Source organism: Crinia signifera, chromosome 6 (assembly GCF_055691185.1).
Source record: "Crinia signifera chromosome 6, ASM5569118v1, whole genome shotgun sequence".
In the NCBI taxonomy this organism is placed as follows: domain Eukaryota; kingdom Metazoa; phylum Chordata; class Amphibia; order Anura; family Myobatrachidae; genus Crinia; species Crinia signifera.
Genome location: NC_139222.1, coordinates 259,130,151 through 259,151,000, shown reverse-complemented (window position 1 = coordinate 259,151,000; position 20,850 = coordinate 259,130,151). Strand labels below are relative to the sequence as shown.

Here is a 20,850-nt window from a genome sequence, read left to right as displayed (position 1 = left end):
GCTATGTCCTTCATATAAATGGTTCCCTAGACAAGTCTTTGTGTTGTATATACTGTATGCATATCAGGTTACAGGCTCTAAGGAGGTTATTCAACCATAGTAAAGTTTTTCAATCCTTACAATGTAATCCTTATCTTGCCTCTATCGATGAGTTTGTCTATCACTATACCTTCCACATTTTTCAGGTGTCCTTCTTAGCAGGAGGTGCCCCAAACCGTACCCCATATTCTAGATGAGGTAAAACCAGTGGCTACCAAAGTGACACAATGCATAATACCCTTATTGCCATTTATGTGCCCTTATTGACACAGAATTGTACGCAGTAGGAGCCAGGAGAACTTTGTCACCTCTTGTCCATGGGCATTGAAAGCTTGGTCATGTAAGAAGGCTACAATGTGCTGATCAACTGGTACAGATCGGAGGGGTTCACACTTTTTGGCAACTTTATGATCAGTTCTGCCTCTCCCCATGGCACCGCTAATATTACCATTCGATTAGACATTCCTCGATTCTATCTATTATCTTCTAGACGGTGTTAAATAAATAAGAAGAATCTGATTGCTCTTTGTAACTTCCCAACATTACCCATTCCAGGATGCTCTGTTCCTGGACTTCCATGCCAGTAGTAGTTGCAGGGCTGCAGCACAGTCCAAAATTCAGATAGAGGAGCCCCACCAACTGCTATCTCAAACAACACAGTCCGGGACTCACTGTGTGGCTCCCCTATCTGAACTTTGGACAATGGTACAGTCCCACCTCTGCAACTGCTACTGGCAAGGAAGTCCAGGAGCAGAGCATTTTGTCCCTCCTAGAATGGGTCATGTTGGGAGTCATGTTGGGAGAGATGCCTAACAGCAGGGCCGAAACTAGGGTTTCCGGCACCTGGGGCATGGCAGTCATTTGGTGCCTCCCCCTTCCCCTGACCGGGGGGGGGACGAAATGACTGCCTTGCCCCTGGCGCCGGAGGCTGGGCGACCCCCCGCTGACAACATATCTGTGTGCAGCCAGCGGGGGTCCGGGGACAGGCAACAGGGTTCCGGGGACTGATGTAGCCGCTGTAGCGGCAGTTTTCACTCCGTCCCCTAGCGCTAGGAGACGGAGTGAAAGCTGCCGCTACAGCGGCTACACCAGTCCCCGGAACCCCGCTGCCTGCCCCTGGACCCGAGCTGCCCGGACCTTACAGTGCCCCTCCCCCCATGCAACGCCCAGGGCACCTGACCCCCCAGCCCCCCCTAGTTACGACCCAGCTAACAGTCCAGCTTTTCTTGATATCCATGCTTCAGTACAGATGGTTACATCAAAATAACTGAGGTACTAATTAAGTTAACTGTACTCAACTATGGCATATCTTCAATACCTGGATGTTATTTACTAAGATGGGAGATCTATTGAATAGAACGCCCATCTTAGTAAATTTAGCCTTAAGTGTGCGTGACAGAGCAGGAGATCCCTTAGCGGCGCAGGATTTATGGTTTTCTAAAAATAAATGCTACCTATAATATTGCACTAGCAGTCAGCCTCATGGGAAAGCTGAATAGTATACAGCTATATACCTATAGCAACTCCATTAGCCACCAATTGTTTTTTTCTGGATCAATAAAGTTCTGTTGTCATGGAAACATCTTTACTCAGTTACCTGAATAGGATAGAAAAACTATAATAAATGCAATAACCAAATGTGAGATAGGGAGGTTTAATATTAAGTTAATAAAGACCACAAACCAGACATACAGCGACTGACCTTAGCACCTGAGAACAAGGTGATGTCACCACACATTAATGGCTGAAAAACTATTACATAAATCCTGAGTAGGTGTCAGTGTTAATATACAATCTCACAGATGAAGAGATGACTTCTGGGACAAAAAAATATGATCCACAGAAAGACAAACACTTGTCCGTTTATTTACATAGCTCTGTGCATCTACCCTCTAACAGCTACAGTACACTGCGTTAGGCATATCGGTGACACACTTCAAGGCGCTTCTGCTGTAAAGAGGGTTGCTATAGGAGGACTGTGTGAGGTTACTGGTCAGTGATCCTAGACGCTAGGAGGACATCCACTGCATGGGCTAAATTATCCACATATCCATCCGCAGTCACTTGAGGGTGGTTCTCATCACTAGGTCTAGAGGAGAGAGAGAGAGAGAGAGAGAGAGAGAGAGAGAGAGAGAGAGAGAGAGATCACGCTGCAATGTGGTGTAGGCAGAGACAAAGAGTCCAGCAGATGTGGATAGTGACCTCACCTGTATTTCCCTGTTCTGACAAGCACGGCTCGGATCCCACAGCTTTGTGCTCCGCCGATGTCATTAACCACATCATCGCCAATCATGACAGCCTGGGAACAGCAAGATGCAAGAGTCAGTATTGTAAGCTGTAGTCCTAACAACACATAGAACTTATTGCTGACAATGAGGCATGGCCAATATCAGGATGTGATTGGCTCCTTGTGAAGGGATAAGATTCATTGTAATCACTTTAGGTAGCAGGTCGTTTCTTATTTGGAGTGTAATGGCTTGTGGAATCAGTACTGTGAGATATTCTGCATTGTTGCGCTTCCTATGATCACGTGCTATAGCCAAAGGTCAAGGCAGGAGGTTACACTGAGGATATGTCTCCTACAATCCCCCAGCATGCTTTGAGTATTGAACCGGACTTGTGAGCTCATCAAGAGCACATGAATAGGTGTGAATATTTTTGGTGTGTTGCCCTGTTCCACTGAATGTCCATTAAAACGCACATACTTCTCCCGTGCTAATCAGGGATCCATTCACTCTCTGGGCATGTGCAAGATCTCACTACTCATCTGAGATCTACTGTGCAGCCTGGAGATGGCAAATGCTGCAGCCAGGAAGAGCACTGCACCTGTATACGGGCAACAACACCTACAGCCGTTGATCAATAGCTGCAGGTGTGGAAACAGTATATTGCCCTGCATATCGGCACCCTATTTCTGAGATAGCAGTGTAGATATAGACCGGAGCTAGTCACACTGATTCTCTTTCATACATGTGGGAGACAATTTATTGATGCACATACCGGCGCTGATACCGCTTCTACCCAGGGCCGGTGCAAGGGTTCTTGGCACCCTAGGCGAAACTTCTGTCTACTGCCCCCCCCCCCCCCCCCCCAACTACCCACATTCCCGGTCAGACAGTCAGGTGAAGGGACAGTGTTAAACTGCTCACCAGGCTGAGAATATGTGCAGCCTAGTATAGTGTGCAGGTTAGGCTGCGGAAGGGGAGGTTAGGATTAGGCACAGGGGAGGTTAGGCTGCGGGAGAATATAATGGCACAGTAGAGAGGGTTATGGGTAGGCTGGTGTGGTGTGGTGGGTGAAAAAGAGGGGGAATTAGAATAACTAAATCCCCCTCCACTTAAGAGAATGGTGTAGATCCATCCCTGGTACAAAGAACCAGCCACAGGGAATGCCTTCTAGCAAAAGCCTCCTGCCACATTCCCCACACCTATGCCCCCCACATACCCTCTCCGGCTCTCCGCTCCATGCTCCCCCCGCTCATCATCCCTGGCTCTCCTCTAAAGTTCTCTGCTTAAGCTCCCCTCCCCGGATCTCCGCTCCTTGCCTCCCCTTCCCCAGCTATTCAGTTTTAGACTTACCCGCTACCTTGCGGGTGTTTCCTGGCGCCGATGTCCTAGCACCATAGAGGTGCTGCTTGACTGTTATTTCAGCCTCCGTGCGCCGGATGGGGCGGGGGCTGAGCACTGCAGCGCGAGGCACCAGAGCACAAAGCTCCTCAGCCTCTTCCTGCTGATATAACTGGCTGGTGGCAGAAACAGCTTCCAGCAGCGCACGCCTTTAGTTCCGCTCTGCATCTTACTGTGACTGGTGCCTGGGTCTGTATATCATGGTGCTTCTGCAGAGGCGCTGCCGGCTGGCATGCTTGCTGACGCTAGTGAGGAGTGACCGGTGGGCGGGCAGCTGCTGCCTGATTGATGAGCTGATGCTCAATTTCTCCACATCCGTCTACCTCCTGGAAACCGCGGAGACATATTTAAAAAAAAAACCTACTAGGAGAAAAGTGGCAGATCAAGGGCGCCCTCTAGCGGCATGCGCCCTAGGCAGCTGCCTGAAGCTGCCTAGTGGTAGCACCGACCCTGCTTCTACCCCATAATGACACTTCTTACATCTACCAGCCAAGTACTAGACAATCAGCTCCTAACTGCAATGTTACATCTACCAGTCAAGTACTAGCCAATCGGCTCCTAACTAGCATGTTACATCTACCAGCCCATCGGCTCCTAACTGTCACATTACATCAACCAGTCAAGTACCAGTCAATCAGCTTGTAAATGCAATGTTACTTCTACCAGCCAAGTACCAGCCCATCAGTTCCTAACTGTCATATTACATATACCAGCCACTAGGCTCCTAACTGTCACGGTGCATTATGGTTTAAAAAAATGACAATTGGGAGCTGGTTTCTGGGTACTTTATCTCTCTCCAAGGCTAAAGCCGGGGACCTACTAAAACAACAGACGGCTGAGCCGATTTCAGGGAAGATTTCCTTCGGCCCCACACACACTGGAAAGATTTAACGAAGGATAGAAAGATCACGGTTCCATCCTATTGCATAACATATGTCGCTAGTGACGGATGTCTGGTTGGCCACTAGTAGGGCCAACTAACGTCCGTCGCTTACAACTGGGGGAGCAGGCAAATATCCTGTGCTCACTAAGCCATGTGGCCTATATGTCCATCTGTGATGGCAAATCAGCCCGACATGGCTCAAGCGTGTACCCAGTCTTCTTACGTAGATCTCTGGACTTGTTACCTCATGTGGCTGCACTCCCATCTCTGTCAGGGCGGACATGAAGAAGTTCTTAGATGGCTTGCCCACCACCTCAGCGGTGATATCACAGGCGTACTGGTGAGAGGCATTACGGAAATGTAATAAGTTAGGCCTCAGACACATGAGGTTCATCATTATGCAGTCTATTAAATGCAATTCAACATGTATCGTCCAAAAAATAACAGTGTAACCGAAAATAATTGCGCACACACACACACACACACACACACACACTGAAAAGCATTTCATGCACGTCATTTCAATGTCACCAGTGTTTAATGGTAAGTACATAAGTAATACAAAGGAGGTGTCCAGAATGCTCATTAGGTCACAGGACACTGCTACAAGGGAGATCTGATACGCAATGATGAACAAGCACGTGGCACTGATACAGTGTGGTAGTTCTGTGGGTACAGTCATTTGACCACATTCATGTCTATAGGTGCCCATATACTAGTAAGATTTATCTGCAGATCTGGCTGGTTGGAACAAAAACATGGTTATGGATGAGTGACAGTTTGTCAGTTTTCCAGCATTTCCAAGCAAATGGTCAACTGTCATTTGCTCTCATCCATAACCATGTTTTTGTTCCAACCAGACAGATCTGCAGATAATTTGCGTGTGTATGGCCACCTTTAGACTTCTTGGTGTTCACAGAACAGTAAATGCTGGCTTACCTCTAGGGCTTTCATATAAGCCCCTACGTCTAACATCAGGCCATCAGTTTCTTTATAATAACGTCTACAAAATATAAATAAATACACAGATGTTTCAGTTAACTCGTTACCACATAAAACGTCAAAGTAGTTAAGAAGTGAAATGAGAGATCCCAATGCTACAGGTATAAACGACAAACAGACATTGTCACTGTGTAGCCTATTCAACATAGACAGATGGGATACGGTCGTATTATCGACCACACTTAGGTCGACAGTCATGAGGTCGACACCATTGGGTCGACATGGATGACGGTCGACAGGTGTCTAGGTCGCGACATGGATTTTAGGTTGACAAATGCGTTAGTTCAACATGGGTTAGGTCAACATGGCTTTTTTCACTGTTTTTTGAGCCGACAGGCAGTATTTCATGCACTACCATCCACTAGGACGCACTAGGAGAATAAAATAGTGTGCCCGAAGCATTGCGAGCGGCTGCGGTTGACTTCCACCTGTGTCCATGTCGACTGTGTCGACATTCGGGTAAGAAAAAACAGTGTAAAAAACTATGTCGACCTAACGACCTGTCGACCTAACGCATATGTCGACCTAGAACCCTGTCGACCTTCCCACCTGTCGACCCAACGGTGTCGACCTAATGACTGTCGACCTGACTGGTCGATAAAACGATCCACACCCAATAAAATATGGCAGACATTAGAAAATGAGGATTTTAATGGACACTACCCTTTATGGAACATTTATTATAATTTACGTTTATGTTTATTTATTAAAACGTTTAAGTATTAATTCCTAACTAACTGGCAAAACCCCGGAAGAAACTAAACTACTCACCCCTTTCCTAGAGATATAAGAACCGGCGTCTGCAGGCCAAGTAGCACTTGGAAAGCTTTGTTCAAATTCTGATAAGAGAAGTTCTCTGCTGCGTCTCCAAGTACAACGCAGTTGGGATTAGATTTATCAGTGGACTCAAACTCAGGGAGAAGATCTGTAATGAGAGAGGAGGTTATATATGTATAACATATATTTCACACACATCAGTGCATTTATCTTATCATTTATTATTTTATAATTATACCCTTGTAAAATGTGCAGAGAGAATTAGATTTGGGCAAGTTATTTTGTTTTTGTACAGGGAAAATACTGACTGCTTTATTTTTACACTGCAATATAGATCTCACTAAGTAAAACCCCACCCAAATCTAACTCTCTCTGCACATTTTACATCTACCCCACCTGCAGTGAACATGGTTTTATCCATCTAAGAAGGAATTTGCCAGAAGGCGTAAACCAGAATAACCCCCTATATATCATCCTCAGGGTCAGTTATGTGGTAATGCACAGGATTCACTACTGTTGGTCCACAATTTGCCTATTATGATGGTCATAAATAATGTTGAATTGGTCATGGACACCCCTACAAGTTCTCCAAGGCAAAACAGTTTGCGAAACACTGCCTTATAGTATTCATTCTAGTGTACTCTGCATCTTTCAAAACCCATGCAGTTCCCCTTCCCGCCCTGGGGTGTCACTCTCTGCTGTGGTGCTTCCAGCACAGGTCTACTCTGCATATCAGTGCTGAAATACAGACCACATTGTGCTAGAAGCACCACAGCAGAGGTGACAACTCAGGCAAGGAAGAGGAACTGGAATGGTTTGGTAGATGCAGGGTGCAAGAATGAAAACTAACCTTATATACAATAATATGGAATATAGAATATGGTCTTTATTTTCCTATCACCATAGCTGGAAGTATAATTTTGCTTAACATCCCCACATCCTGCAGGAATACTTACTATCAGACTGATGGTATTTACCAACACTACTGTGCCAAGGGCCAGCGGCTTAAGGTCCCCATACACTGAACCAATTTGGTCCGATTTCGGAAGTTTGCGACCAATTGGGCCTTAAATCTGATCAAAACGTCTGTCCCTGACATGTCGTTGGGTCTGATGCGAGGTCCTGTGCGCACCGGACCTGTGTCCGGTGGTCGGACCTGCTGGCCATCCAAACACTGAACTTGGACCTCCCTCCTGGCGGTGAGATGGGCGGGGAGCAGGGACACATGCGATCCATCACAACAAATTGTGACTTATCGCACACGGTCCTGAAGGTTTCGGACACTCGCATGGTATTGGGTGTCCGTACACTGCTGCAAAACATCGCAGCAGTGTATGGGCACCTTTGGTCTTATTCTGTGTTGCCAACAGCCTAATGCGGTTTCACCAGAAAACTACACAGTGAGACCCAGATCTGCAAGTGTGGGTTGTGCACATCAGCAATATACATAAATGTCAGGTTTACATAGATCACTAAATAATGCTCACAATCATCTAGTTGGTTTGCAACATTCCAGCCCTGCAACGTTAACCCCAAATTCTCAGTGTAAATGTAAATAGGCAGATGGGAATGTCTGAGATGTTTTTCTTTCCTGTGAGTGGAAAAGGAATAAGGAAACCAGAGTAGTGGTCTATTACCCTTACCATCATGGACCAACAAGTGAGGTCGCAATCCCCGTTCCTGCATCAGATTCCTTGCAGCGGGGCCCGGCGCGGTGACTTCGTCTTCAGAGATTTCAAAACCAAATTTCTGGAGTTTACGGACGAATTGGCTCCGAGTGGCCTGTGACTCATTGGTGCAGAACCGCAGCTTTAACCCAGCTTGCCGGATCCTAACGTACAAGGGGGCAGACAGCTCAAATCAAGTCACACTGTATATAAACGTCACCACGTGATGACAAAACCATTGCATAAAGGTAGATTGGTTATCTAAAAAGTGACAGTTTTTATTTTATTTTAGTCCTTTACCCATTGGTGCAGAGCAAGATATACACAGGTTATTGTGACAAGGAATCACATACACTTAGGGATGCCAATCCCGGGGGAATTTTTTCAATCCCGGGATTGGCAACCCCACCAAAAATCCCATTATTAGCACTAAACCCACACCGGCCGACCCGCACATTTAATAACATTAGGGAGCAGGCGGGCGGCCGGGAGTGGGTTTGGAGGTGCACGGTGCCTCCCGGCAAGTGCACCTCCTTAGAAGACAGCAGGCGGGCAGGTGGAGGCAGGCCTGCGGGCGGAGAAGAGGCGGGCAGGCGACCGGGCGGAGAAGAGGCGGCCGGAGAAGTGGCGGGCGGTGACTGGCGACGTGTGGCCTGCACAGCGTGACCTCTACTGTCACACTACGCAGGCCTCACGCCGGGGTCAGGTTACAGGAACAGCCGGGCAGCGTCTGAGCGAGTGCTCAGATGCTGCCCGGCATTAGACTTTTTTAGGCCAAATCCCGGGATCCCGCCGATCCCGGGATTGGCCACACTACATACACTGGATAAGATGAAGTATTGGTCTTTATTTTGTAGCAGGTAAACCAGGTAAACAGCATAGGATGGTTACAGCATACAGATGTTACAGCATAGTACAAACTCCTCAGTATGTTCCAGTGGTCCCTACCATAGCCCACACCTTTAGCCTATCACCTGGGCATCTGTTCCACCATCAGGAGCCCTAACCCTCTGCCCTGGAAACACTAATATCAGGAAAGCACAGGTGCTTCTAAACAGCCCAACCCTGATCACATCAGGTTTCCTGCTGCTGTATATCATTTGATATTACCTGATTTCTCTGTAAATAGTTAGGCAAAGGTTACTTTGTCCATTATATTTCTCTATATTGGAATCTAGTAACATAAACTAGGAATAAAACAAATACCACTAAGACACTTGCTGGAGACTCTGGAAAAAGTCCAGCAACCGCTGTCCTGGAAGAAGTTTTCTGGCAGAGAACCATGAGAAGGGTCATCAGTAAGATAAAGTCTGCACTGCAGGAGAACGCGACTCCGAGGGGAAGATGGCAGAGCGTTACTTTGTGCCGCCTCTGGCCTTAATAGTCTGAGGTTAAACACAGCTCTGTGGCTGGTCCCCAGCCAGATGCAAATTATACATAGCACTTCATGTGTAATTGCCCTTCATAACATGAGGTTTTCTCTTTTAAATGAGGCCATTTGGATAAAGAGATAACGAGATCCCAACGTGCGCCGCTAATATGGCAGCGAAGCGTGGAACACTCAGTGGGTAATGATGCAGGTGAGCTGAGCAGATGAGGGACCAATTATTCCTAATAAATGACGATGTGACCTTCTCAGAACAGTGAGCAGGGTGTGATAGGGAGTAGCAGCATCTGTTCTTTCATGTAACACTAACTACTCCCAACCAGTGCTGACCCCCCCCCCCCCCCCCCATTCTGTCTACACAGGAAGTAGGGATTGTGTACGCTGGGCTCAGCTGCAGTACAGTACCAGCATTGCCACCACTAGTGACATCATTGCCGCCACATTATCTTCCACAGACTTCTGTATCAGGGCCCTGCTGCAAGCACCTCTACCTCATGCATCCGGAGTACCTGCTGTTGTATTATCATTAGGGTCTGTTTATGAATTGGAGAAGATCCCTAAATTGCGGGGGGTTAACTGCACTCGGACGCCCAGGACCCGGTTATACATTGTGAGGTTTATCTGGAAACCAGAGACTAGGTTACACATTGTGGAAGGTGCTATTTGATCAATCAAACCCACAGTGTATAGTTTCCAAAAACTGGTACACAAGAAGCTGTACCAAAAAAAGCGGTCCTCCTAGGGACAGGAAGTGGTCAGTACAGTACAGTAGCCAATAGCCATAGCCAATGTATTCTCCCTAATGGTCATATTTCTGGCATTCAGGTATACTAGGGGGATATTCTGGTTGATTCTGGCGAGTCCACCAGACGCCGCCCTGCGAATGCCCCTCGCACGCCGCATTTGTACGCATGGGCTGCAAATGGATGTTTAACATAAACATCCATTTGCAGGCTCTGGGGGAACACCCACATCATTCGATGGTCGTCGACCGGTGCAAATATCTGTTTTCAAAAGTTTTTAATCTTGGACACACATAAAAAACTTTGGGAAGGGATTACGTACCACAGATGGCGGTATAGGAAACAGAAAACATATAAGCATAAAATGAGCGGTGCACGCACATCACAACAGGAGCCGGTTACACTCACTCGCGTCTGTATTCCTTTGCTCAGAGACGATGCTAGGCCATGCACCAACGCGTTTCGTTTCGCTGCACATGATGTCAGCCACCCGTCCTTTCTTTCTTTGTCCCGCTGCCCGCAAATATAAATCAGTCTCCACTGACTTATATTTGCGAAGCCAGGAGAAATAATTTGATGGTCGGCGGTCATCAAATGATTTCTACTGCTGCGGCTGATAATACCGTCCATAAGTAAAAGAGTGTACCGTATATACTCGAGTATAAGCCGAGTTTTTCAGCCCTTTTTTAGCTGAAAAAGCCCCCACTCGGCTTATACTCGAGTCAGTGGCTTCTTTGCTGCGTCCAGCCATCCACTTCGCTGCCCGGCTGCACTTTAAACATAGGCGAGGCTACGGCAACATGGCCACCGGCCTCCTGCACTATACATGTCCTCAGTGCAGGAGGCCGGCGGCCATGTTGCCGTAGCCGTGCCTATGTTTAAAGTGCAGCCGGGCAGCGAAGTGGACGGCAGGGCAGTGGCGGCGGCCGCGGACCCCCCCGTGGAGCCAGTCAACGGCGCACCCCAAACACTGGAGTCGGACGCTGGAGGAGGTAAGCGGCGGCTGCTCCCTCCCCCCTCCGTGTGTGGTGTCCCTTGCATGGGGATCAGCCTGTGGTGTCCCAGGGGTGAGCAGGGGAATCAGCCTGTGGTGTCCCAGCCTGTAATGTATTGTGCAGGAGGAGCAGCCTGTGGTGTCCTCTGCAGGGGGAGCCACCTGTGGTGTCCTGCTATTATGCAGGGGGAGCCACCTGTGGTGTCCTGCTATTAGGCAGGGAGAGCAGCCTGTGGTGTCCCAGCCTGAGCAGCCTGTGGTGTATTGTGCAGGAGGAGCAGTCTGTGGTGTCCTGCTATTAGGCAGGGGGAGCCACCTGTGGTGTCCTGCTATTAGGCAGGGGGAGCAGCCTGTGGTGTCCCAGGGGTGAGCAGGGGGATCAGCCTGTGGTGTCCCAGCCTGAGCAGCCTGTGGTGTATTGTGCAGGAGTAGCAGCCTGTGGTGTCCTCTGCAGGGGGAGCCCCCTGTGGTGTCCTGCTATTATGCAGGGGGAGCCACCTGTGGTGTCCTGCTATTAGGCAGGGGGAGCAGCCTGTGGTGTCCTGCTATTATGCAAGGGGAGCAGTCTGTTGTGTCCTGGTATTTTTATACAGGGAAATATACCAGTAACTGCTGCATTTCCCACCCTAGGCTTATACTCGGGTCAATAAGTTTTCCCATTTTTTTGTGGTAAAATGAGGTGCCTCGGCTTATATTCGGGTCGACTTATACTCGAGTATATACGGTAGTCATTTTGCATAGAATGGAATGGAGGGGCAATTCAGTTCAATAAATGAAAATAAATAGTCATAAAGACAAATATTGTGGTGTGAATGGCAGGAGGTTAACTGGATCCTATTCCACCATACAATTATCCCTTCTGATCTTTTACGACTTTCACAAAACATCTGTGTTGGTAGAACAATTACCTGGCGAGATGCTGGTAAGCGATTACTCATTAGTGGGCTGCTGACAGGAATGTGAATTGTGATCCAGGCATCTGTCTCCTCATTACAGACACACAAAAGCCTAATCAGTAACAATCACTTTTATTGAAGAGGTGAAAATAAGTTGCCCGTCTGAGGCTCACTACAAAATAACTACAGTACAGATCTATCAAACAATTCCCTTGCTCGCAAATTATACATATGCTAAGTCGCATTTCATTTTCTCCAACATGCTAAAACAACTACAACATTATTCGTTGTGCTAAGAGTATAAAGTATAGAACAGTAGCTAAAGTGCACTAATCAGATGTACAATAATAATAAAAAAAAAAAAGTGGCAACGCACATGGGATGCGGCCATTTTGTAGGTAGAAACAATAATCGGAATTCTACCTACCAACTCATCGGTGCTTATAACTGAAGCAATTGCTTTCTTGTACATTTATAGAAACGCAGCCTTTTAGTTAATTAGGAACCATTGATATTATGAAGTCATTTTAGCAACCATTTTGTGCCCTGAAACTATTATTTACAGTACAGCCAATAACGTGCTACTGTAGGCCCTGGTGACATCACTAAGGCAGCCATTTTGTGCACTGAAACACTATTCAAAGGAATCATATACATTTGTCAGGTACCAGTAAATTAATAATCTGCATATTCATTAATTTAGTACACAAAATGGTTGCCTCATCTGTGCTTTAGTCAATGGTATTATGTTACATTTAGACATCACACTACAATGGCGGATCTATAAGTACCTGTCTTTGTGTTGCTAAGGAAAGTTGGTATTACTATTGTGTACTACCATCTTTCAAACAACGCCATCCCAAATTTCAGATTGATTCATAGGTTAGATTGATTGCGGCCAAATTGCATAAATTGCGCTATGAATATATTTTTTTCCCTCATGAGCCACGTTGTCAGGTTAGGGAACAGAAAGAAGTCGCAGGGAGCCAAGTCAGGCAAGTACGGTGGATGCGGCAACAGTTCATAGCGCAATTCATGCAATTTGGCAGCAACCATTCCAGATGAGGGAGCTGGTGGGAAAAAAAAAGTAACCTAAGAATCTATCTGAAATTTGGTATGGCGTTGTTTGAAAGATGGTAGTACACCATAGTAATACTAACTTTCCTCAGCAACGCCACCGGTCTTCAAACACAGGTACTTATTGATCCACCCTCGTACATTAAAGTTGTGTACTTATAGATTATGAAGGGTTAAAAGATTTCCCGCAAGGACGTCACGCTTCTTATAACTTTTAAAAGAACAGGCTTACTACGGATTATAAATTCCAAGTTTAACACCCCGCAGTTTGTAGCCTCCTGCGGGGTGGGATCGCTTTAGGGCCATTTCTGATTACCCTCCTCAGAATCAATGGCTTGCTCTGCCTGGCAGGAGGGGGACCCGGACACCAGCCAACAGCTGCTGACTTTATACTGTCTCTTTCAGGTCATTATTACATTTTCTGCAGACATCTCTACCACAATATGTCGTAAATATCCCACCAGTTCAACCATTCATATGCGAGTAGGAGAATTGTGAAGCTCGTGTAAGCGTGTCATCACCTTCTGTTCACTACGGGTAAGACACACTTACAGAGGCAACGGACAAGCACTATACTTGTCACTACAACAAAGTAGAGCTGAATGTATATATTACTTGCGTAACCCGTGACCTGTTGTCTCCAAGTGTAAAGGTGGCTGAGTTTAGTGTGAGGGGAGAGAGTTTCGTATGTACTGTAAGCAGATACGTACATGGGGATATATCTGTCTGCTCTTAAACCTACCACTGACTATCGCACAATTTTTCTTTCTACTTTAGGGGCCCGATTCAGAAGTGGGCTCTAATTTGGCCACCGCTGAGAGTTTGTACTCAGCGACTGTGCAAAATTCCAACAAAAGCCGCAAGAGGAGTTTTTAGTTAATAAATGCACACGGTAGGCTTCTGTGATCCGCTGCTGCGTCCAAAGACACATCATCGGACCTTCTGTGCGGACATCGTACCAGCATTACTCAGGATTCCCAGGGAAATCATGCTGTGGGAGCCACAGAAGCTAGGTCTAAGGACGCAGACACTGGGATCAGCAGGCTTTACAAAAAGGAGACCCCATTTCTGGAACGCCAGTCGGCGCCACCCCCAAACCCCAGCGGCATGACAATCATGCTGCGGCGTGTTGTGCACTGTATGTGTCATTACAAGGCCTCACCTGCACATGCTCACTACGGTTCCTGCTTTGGGCATAGAGGTCAAAGGTTAATAAGTTGGTAAGGAGCCGCCAGACAAATACCAATATTTTGTTTTTAATGCTGTAACTACCTTTAACAATATCACTGCAAAAATAATATCGTTGAACTTTCATAATATAAAACATTAAAGCTGAGGGCCTTTTGTGTATCAGTAATCTGCAGACAGTGCACCGACCAACTGTTAACCGGACTCATTTCCACATTGTGGCAAAGGGCCTAATTCAGACCCGATTGCTGCTGTTCTGCTACTTTGCAGAGCCCTGCGATCCAGTATTCGCCACCCACCGAAGTGAAATCTCACCCTACGGAAGTTTTGCCGGCCTGCGATTAGCTGCGAATCAATTCACCATAACGCAAATTCGCAGCTATGCGATCAGATCTGAATTAGGCCCAATAAGGCTTCTGGTTTTCCACTTATTTTGCAAATACAATAACCATAACTAAATTAATTACATACTTTCATGTTTGGTCATGTCATTTTAAAATAAATTCCCCCCAAAAATGGAGACCTGGTTACTATAAGATCCCATCTGTATAGGATCGTTTGAAAATGAAAGCCTACCCATATAAGTAGAATACAAAACACAAAACAAAAAATGGGAGGGGAGGGGGTACGGGGGATGTTTAAAAAAAAAAACCACACATACCCATTCATATTGGTAATTGCTGGAAAAGTACACTCAGATGACAATCTATAATGCTTGGGAAGACTTGGGCAATGATATTATGGGATGCATTTCTGAAGAAGTCCTAAATGTACAAAAAAAAATTTAGGTGCCCATACACGTTGCGATTTTAACATGCTTTTTGAAGTTCAAAACGCATCGTATCGGTCAAAATCGCACTGTGTACCTGCAGGGATGCGATGCGCATCCCCACAGGTACAATATTGTATAGCACAAAAATGATCTGCAGACAGTACTTTTTGTGCTACATCGCATCAGTTTTGTAGTACATGCGATGCGATAAACTCAAAAAAGAGAGGCTAAAATCACATTGCATCGCACAGTACAGTACAGCAGATCGCATCACTTCCCCCTGCAATAGCCAAAATCGCACAGCACAAATGAAGTACAAAACGCACAGCACACATATCGGCACGTGTATGGGCACCTTTACTATGGGTCAAGTGTCACTTCCCATTTTTCTTATTTATACCCATGAAATTAAATTTAATATAATGTCATTTTATTGTGACTTTGAAAAATTAAAAATAATAAAAATAAATAATCAATAAAAAAAATAAACTAAAGTTGTTGGATATTGCATTTGCAAAATAAGTGGGAAAACCAGGAACCTTATTGCCAACAAGTCCGGTTGTCAGGTGTGCAATAGTCAGCTTATCTCTAGAGAGGTTAGTAAATAAAGTGGTTACTAAGGGGTACATTTACTCTGGTGTGAGTTTTTAGAAGTGACAGATGTTGCCCATAGCAACAATCAGATTAGACTTTTTATTTATCTAGCACAATCTAGAGCAGTGGTTCTCAACCTCAGCCTCAAGGACCCCCAACAGTACATGTTTTCCATGTCTCCCGGCAGGTGGACAGGTGCACTCATTATTCACTGACACATTGTAGAAGATCCACAGGTGGAGCCAATAATTCACCTGGGATTCTGTGTGGAGACCTGGGAACTATGCACTGTTGGGGGTCCTGAGGACCGATGTTGAGAGCCACTGTTCTAGAGGATAATAGCTAGAATCTGATAGGTTGCTATGGGCAACATCTCTCACGTTTAAAAACTTTAGTAAATGTACCCCTAACGCTGAAAACACACCAGGCAGAGGTGTTGAGCAGCTGAGTTTAGGCAAGGATATACAGTATAGTGTTCAATTTAGCGCGTTCCGGATGACGTCCTGACAGTTGGGATTTCAGTGGTCAGTATACTGACATTTTAATCCTGACTGTTCAAATGGCCAACAGTCATGAACCTGACTGCCAGGGGCTATTCTCCCTCTATGGGGATCCACAACCCCCATAAAGGGAGAATAGAACCTGTGGCGAGCCCACAGCGTGCTGAGTGCAGCGAGCCCAAAAGGGGCTTCTCTACTCTCGCCCCCCTCTGTTGGAGCCGCATGCCACACCCATTCTAGCACCCTGTCAGATAGGGATGGCCATCGTTGCCATTTCCATCGATTGTTGCCATCGAAGGCAATTCTGCAACTGGCCATCGATAGTGCTAAACTATGCAATGGATGACCATCGATAATTTTACATATCGATGGTCATCCATTGTGTTTAACTGATTGGCCTGTGGGCCAATCAAAACACGGGGGCGGGGCTTGACGGGTGTCGAGCTATGCTCGTGTCCCAGCACTTTAAAAAAAGAAAACAAGCTAAACATTGTTTTGCCATGGTTCTCACCCATCAATGGTGAAAGTATTCGATATCGGCCATGAACCATCGATGCTCGATGGCCATCCCTACTGTCAGATCAGATGTACACACTTGCTGATACACTAGCGATATATCACCCAGTGTGTACCCACAGTCATCAATGTGTGGACAATCTCCTGATGCGGTAACACACTGTAAGACACTAGAATATATATTCCACAGCATGTCTGTACACTGGAATACCATGGTTTAGGGAGAGGTACATGCAGTTAAATATAGGTCTCATGCCTTAGATACCAGACTAAGTTTAGCTGGCTTCTGACACACAAGTACACACTAATAAATATCAGTTTACTACACAGATAAAAGAGACCAGTATAAAATCCACATGTCCAGCGACTGAGGTAAAACTATACTGGGGCGCAATTGGGAAAATTTGGGAAAGGGTGTAGTGATGTCACTTCACGCTCATGGGCTGATACCCTGCACTTTCTTCAAATGAGAACCTTGCTTCGCTCTAATAAGTGTAGAAGGGGCATCAGTTGGGTAGCGATCCCCCAACACATCACAACCACCACCAGGCCCCACAAATTTCCATTGCATTGCACATACCTAAAGAGTTGTTCTTCTAAGTACTATAGCAAATAAAAGTGCCCTGCGGATTAGGAAACGCTACTACACTGAGGGCAGTGATTTTCCACTGGTTACCACCATAGTCCAGATGCGCACATTACCATTTATTACGGGATCTATGGCAGGGGTTCCCATCTCTAGTTCCTAAGGATCCCTTATGTGACATAATTACCTCCACCTGTGGTTCTGTTCAAATGTGTCAGCGAATAATGAATACACCCATGCACCAGCTGATCTGTAAACATGCACTTTATGGCCGTGCAAACACTACAGTGATTGGAATTTGGCGCGATGTCGTTCTCAGGTAAACCGTAATTTCACACGGGTGGTTAACACTAACACTATCTTCCGGCGGGCCTTGTTGCAGAGTTATTCCGAAGATATAGTTAATGACGCAGCCTGGCATGTTACATTGCACCGTTGCACTCCTGCATCATACAGTACGATATGTCGGATGGAATATTAATCAGAAACACAACTGCTATAGCGTGAGGACTCGCATGTAGCTTACCATCGGATACCTGGCAACTCCCCGCCGGGGATGTAATCATTAGGTTTACAGTCAATAGGTCGAAAGACAGAAAGTCGATATATAAAAAAGTTGACACGTTATAAAGGTCGACATAAGAAAAAAAAAGTGAGAATTTTTGTAATTACTTTACCATCCCATTGGCCATAGTAGGGGGAATATGATAGTGTGTCGAGAGCAGCGAGCCGACTTGGTACACTGATACGGTGAAAATGTTAACATAGACATAAAAACTTGAAGATGAATGTCAACATTTTGCTTATGTCAGCCTATTGACCATGTCAACCTTCTGCCTGTCGACCTAATGACCTAATGATCCACCCCCGGCTGCTAGTATCGCATACGATACATTGTAGGTGGTCTTTTTGCGATGTATCACATGCGATCACATTCACTGCCCCAGGATCCGATGCATCCTTGTCGCAGCCACGACAATCTACGGATCGATCTGATGCTCACGGAAACTCGCACCGGAATGGAAGTAAATCAGGGTTGCCGACTTTATTATTGTCCTCTCCGGGGGAAGCCCGGAGAGGAGAGTTTCAGCAGCAGCTCAGGGGCGGGGCTTAAGTGTGATGTCACCATGATGTTAAACCAGCTAACTCAGGAATCTCCGTGGAGGGGGCGGGGCTAAAATGATGTGATTGTGTCATTTTAGCTCCGCCCCCTCCTCTGAGACCCGAGGATTGCGGCATTTTAATGCCGCGATCCGGGGAATCCGGGAGGGTTGCCCACCCTTCCGGGGGGCCTGGAGGGGGACCCAATTTTCGGGAGACTCCCGGAAATTCCGGGAGGGTCGGCAACCCTGAAGTAAATGTCATGCGATAGGACACTTTTCAAGCAATTTATTGGCCCGATGGGTCGAAATAGTGTGGAATAGGGCCATAACGTACTAGTGTCCTTTAGGGGACCTGAGGACTATGTTTAGGATAAACTGCACTCTATAGGGTGAAAGGGAAAATGGGCAAAGATACTGGTACCAGAGTATCTTTGCCAGACCCTTTGGGAATTGTCCATGCACATCGGTCTCAAACGATGATAATATACCATGATGATATTATTTTGCCCTAAATCACAGTTACCTAATATCCAATAATGTCCGAGAGACTGACGGATTTCACAATGCTCTCTTGGACTCTCAGAGATAAGGGGGTGAGATTTAAATAGGATGAGAGATTCAAAAAGTGAGAGATTTGGTAAGAAATCTCCAGTTTTTTTAAAGCGCCAATCATATCCACTGCAAAACCAGTTTGATTTTGCAGTGTAAATGATTGCCGCTTTAAAAAAAAACTGGAGATTTCTTCCCAAATCTGTCACTTTCTGAATATCTCATCCTATTAAATCTTACCCACTGTGTGTACACACTTAACGATTTACTTTTGATTTAATTCGTTTCAATTTTCCCTATTCCACCCCTTTCAATTTGGTGTTTGGATACTTGTTTAGTTTCATTTTGTACCTGTTAATAACCCCACTATCCACTACGCATGGAGATGATTTTATATAGTGTGGGTAGCGCAGCGAGCCACCAAGCCCGAAGCGTGGCGAGCGTAGCAAGCCCTGCAACGCTCGCCACGCTTCGGGCTCGCCACACTATATAAAATGTATATATATTGAATGAATGAATGAATAAATGTATATATATTGAATGAATATGAAGCACGGTCTGTCATCGTTACTAGACTAACGTAGGACCAAAAACTTAATCATTCAATCACCACATACTGCAAAGGATACTATAATGACTAAAACAGAGTTGTGTTTTCAGCTATGAGCGATGTTGGACTACAAGTACCAGCGTGACTAGTACAAGACCATAGTAGTCCATGCAGCACAGCAGCAGCACGATCATGACTCGTCAGTGACATCATCGCACAAGGCCCGCCCAGTAAATTGCAAGCCACGCCCAGGCCGTCTCACCTCCAGCACCTCACCTGGTCACTGCCTCTATGGAGCCGGTGATTGCGGCTCCCCCCGCCGGGCCGCCGCTGTCATACAGGACACCGCTAACGTCCAGCAGCACGGCCCGGACCCCGCTAGCCCAGGAGGAGGAGGCCATGACACTAGTCGCACAACTAGGAGAGGACACGCCTACAGATGACGTAGGGAGTGGTGCATCATGGAACATGTAGTCCTTTACTGCTTTTCCATCTTAGTTTTGACCAATTGGCTTTCAGAACAGTTCCCCAGTATTTCTTGACTGATGTAGTCAATTTAGTCATATATTGGGAGATGATGGGTGTCATGTTATGGGACATTTGTCAGTTTGTGGAATTATTTGGGCACCAGTAGATAATTGTGCAGTGCAAGTTTTTAATATCTGAGGCAAGGCTATGCCTGCCATATCTATACCCAGAAACTTATGGGTAGATTCATCAAAGAATAAAGTGGGCGATTCAGACCTGATGATCGCTTAGGTCTGAATTCGCCCCCCGATCCCAATGGTGGGGGTTTACATATGCACAAATATGCGCATGTGCAAACCCCAGGAACAAGTTTCACACTCGCTGGGGTGTTCGCTGAAGGGTGAGCGGGCAGTCGGAGGACGCAGGGGAACAGCCAGGGTTTTTGGCCATGCCCACACAAATGGTTGACATGCCCACGGAATTGCTGGGCGTACCCCTGCGACCGCAGGTGTGCCCATGCATCCTCGAGGTGGGCAGCTGACGTCACATGACATTAGTGCCCGCCCCCAATTTGGCATAGAGCGTGCATCTGAAAAGAAAGCATAGACTTAGGTGCCCATACACTAGTAAGATTTATCTTCAGATCTGGCTGGTTGGAACAAAAACCTGGTTATGGATGAGTGACAGTTTGTCAGGTTTCCAGCATTTCCAGGCAAATGGTCAACTGTCATTTGCTCTCATCCATCCATCCAGTTCCAACCAGACAGATCTGCAGATAAATCTGCGTGTGTATGGCCAACTTCAGTGAGCGACCATGGAATGTTTTCTCCTCCGTGCGTTCGAATGCGAGTGTGTGTGTAATGGTACACATCCGCTCGTATGCTAGTGCAGGGATTCGCTCGGCAGGGGGACGTGCATTCGGCAGGAGCGATG

General features: G+C 46.4%; 1 protein-coding gene across 2 annotated transcripts; it reads right to left on the bottom strand.

The window, feature by feature from the left end:
- Positions 1–1,677: 1,677 nt before the first annotated feature.
- Positions 1,678–19,885, bottom strand: LHPP (phospholysine phosphohistidine inorganic pyrophosphate phosphatase). Of its 2 annotated transcripts, none has more exons than XM_083149435.1 (7): positions 19,726–19,885; positions 7,971–8,158; positions 6,322–6,475; positions 5,488–5,551; positions 4,793–4,885; positions 2,247–2,338; positions 1,678–2,128 (listed from the first exon to the last, which is right to left on the bottom strand). In XM_083149435.1, the coding sequence occupies exons 1-7, from the start codon at positions 19,848–19,850 to the stop codon at positions 2,026–2,028; spliced, it is 819 nt and encodes a 272-aa protein (XP_083005561.1). In that variant the 5' UTR covers positions 19,851–19,885; the 3' UTR covers positions 1,678–2,025. The 2 variants fall into 2 exon arrangements, with proteins under 2 accessions (XP_083005561.1, XP_083005562.1); XM_083149436.1 differs by lacking the exon at positions 19,726–19,885 and adding an exon at positions 14,254–14,276.
- Positions 19,886–20,850: the final 965 nt, after the last annotated feature.

Bases quoted from the DNA above. Each gene is read 5' to 3' on its own strand.
- LHPP (XM_083149435.1), bottom strand. From the start codon at position 19,850: ATGGCCTCCTCCTCCTGGGCTAGCGGGGTCCGGGCCGTGCTGCTGGAC. The intron at 5,552-6,321 runs GTGAGTAGTTTA...TATATTTTGTAG, and splicing joins CTTATATCTCTAGGAAAGGG to ACGTTATTATAAAGAAACTG. The intron at 4,886-5,487 runs GTAAGCCAGCAT...GCCTCTCACCAG, and splicing joins CTTATATGAAAGCCCTAGAG to TACGCCTGTGATATCACCGC.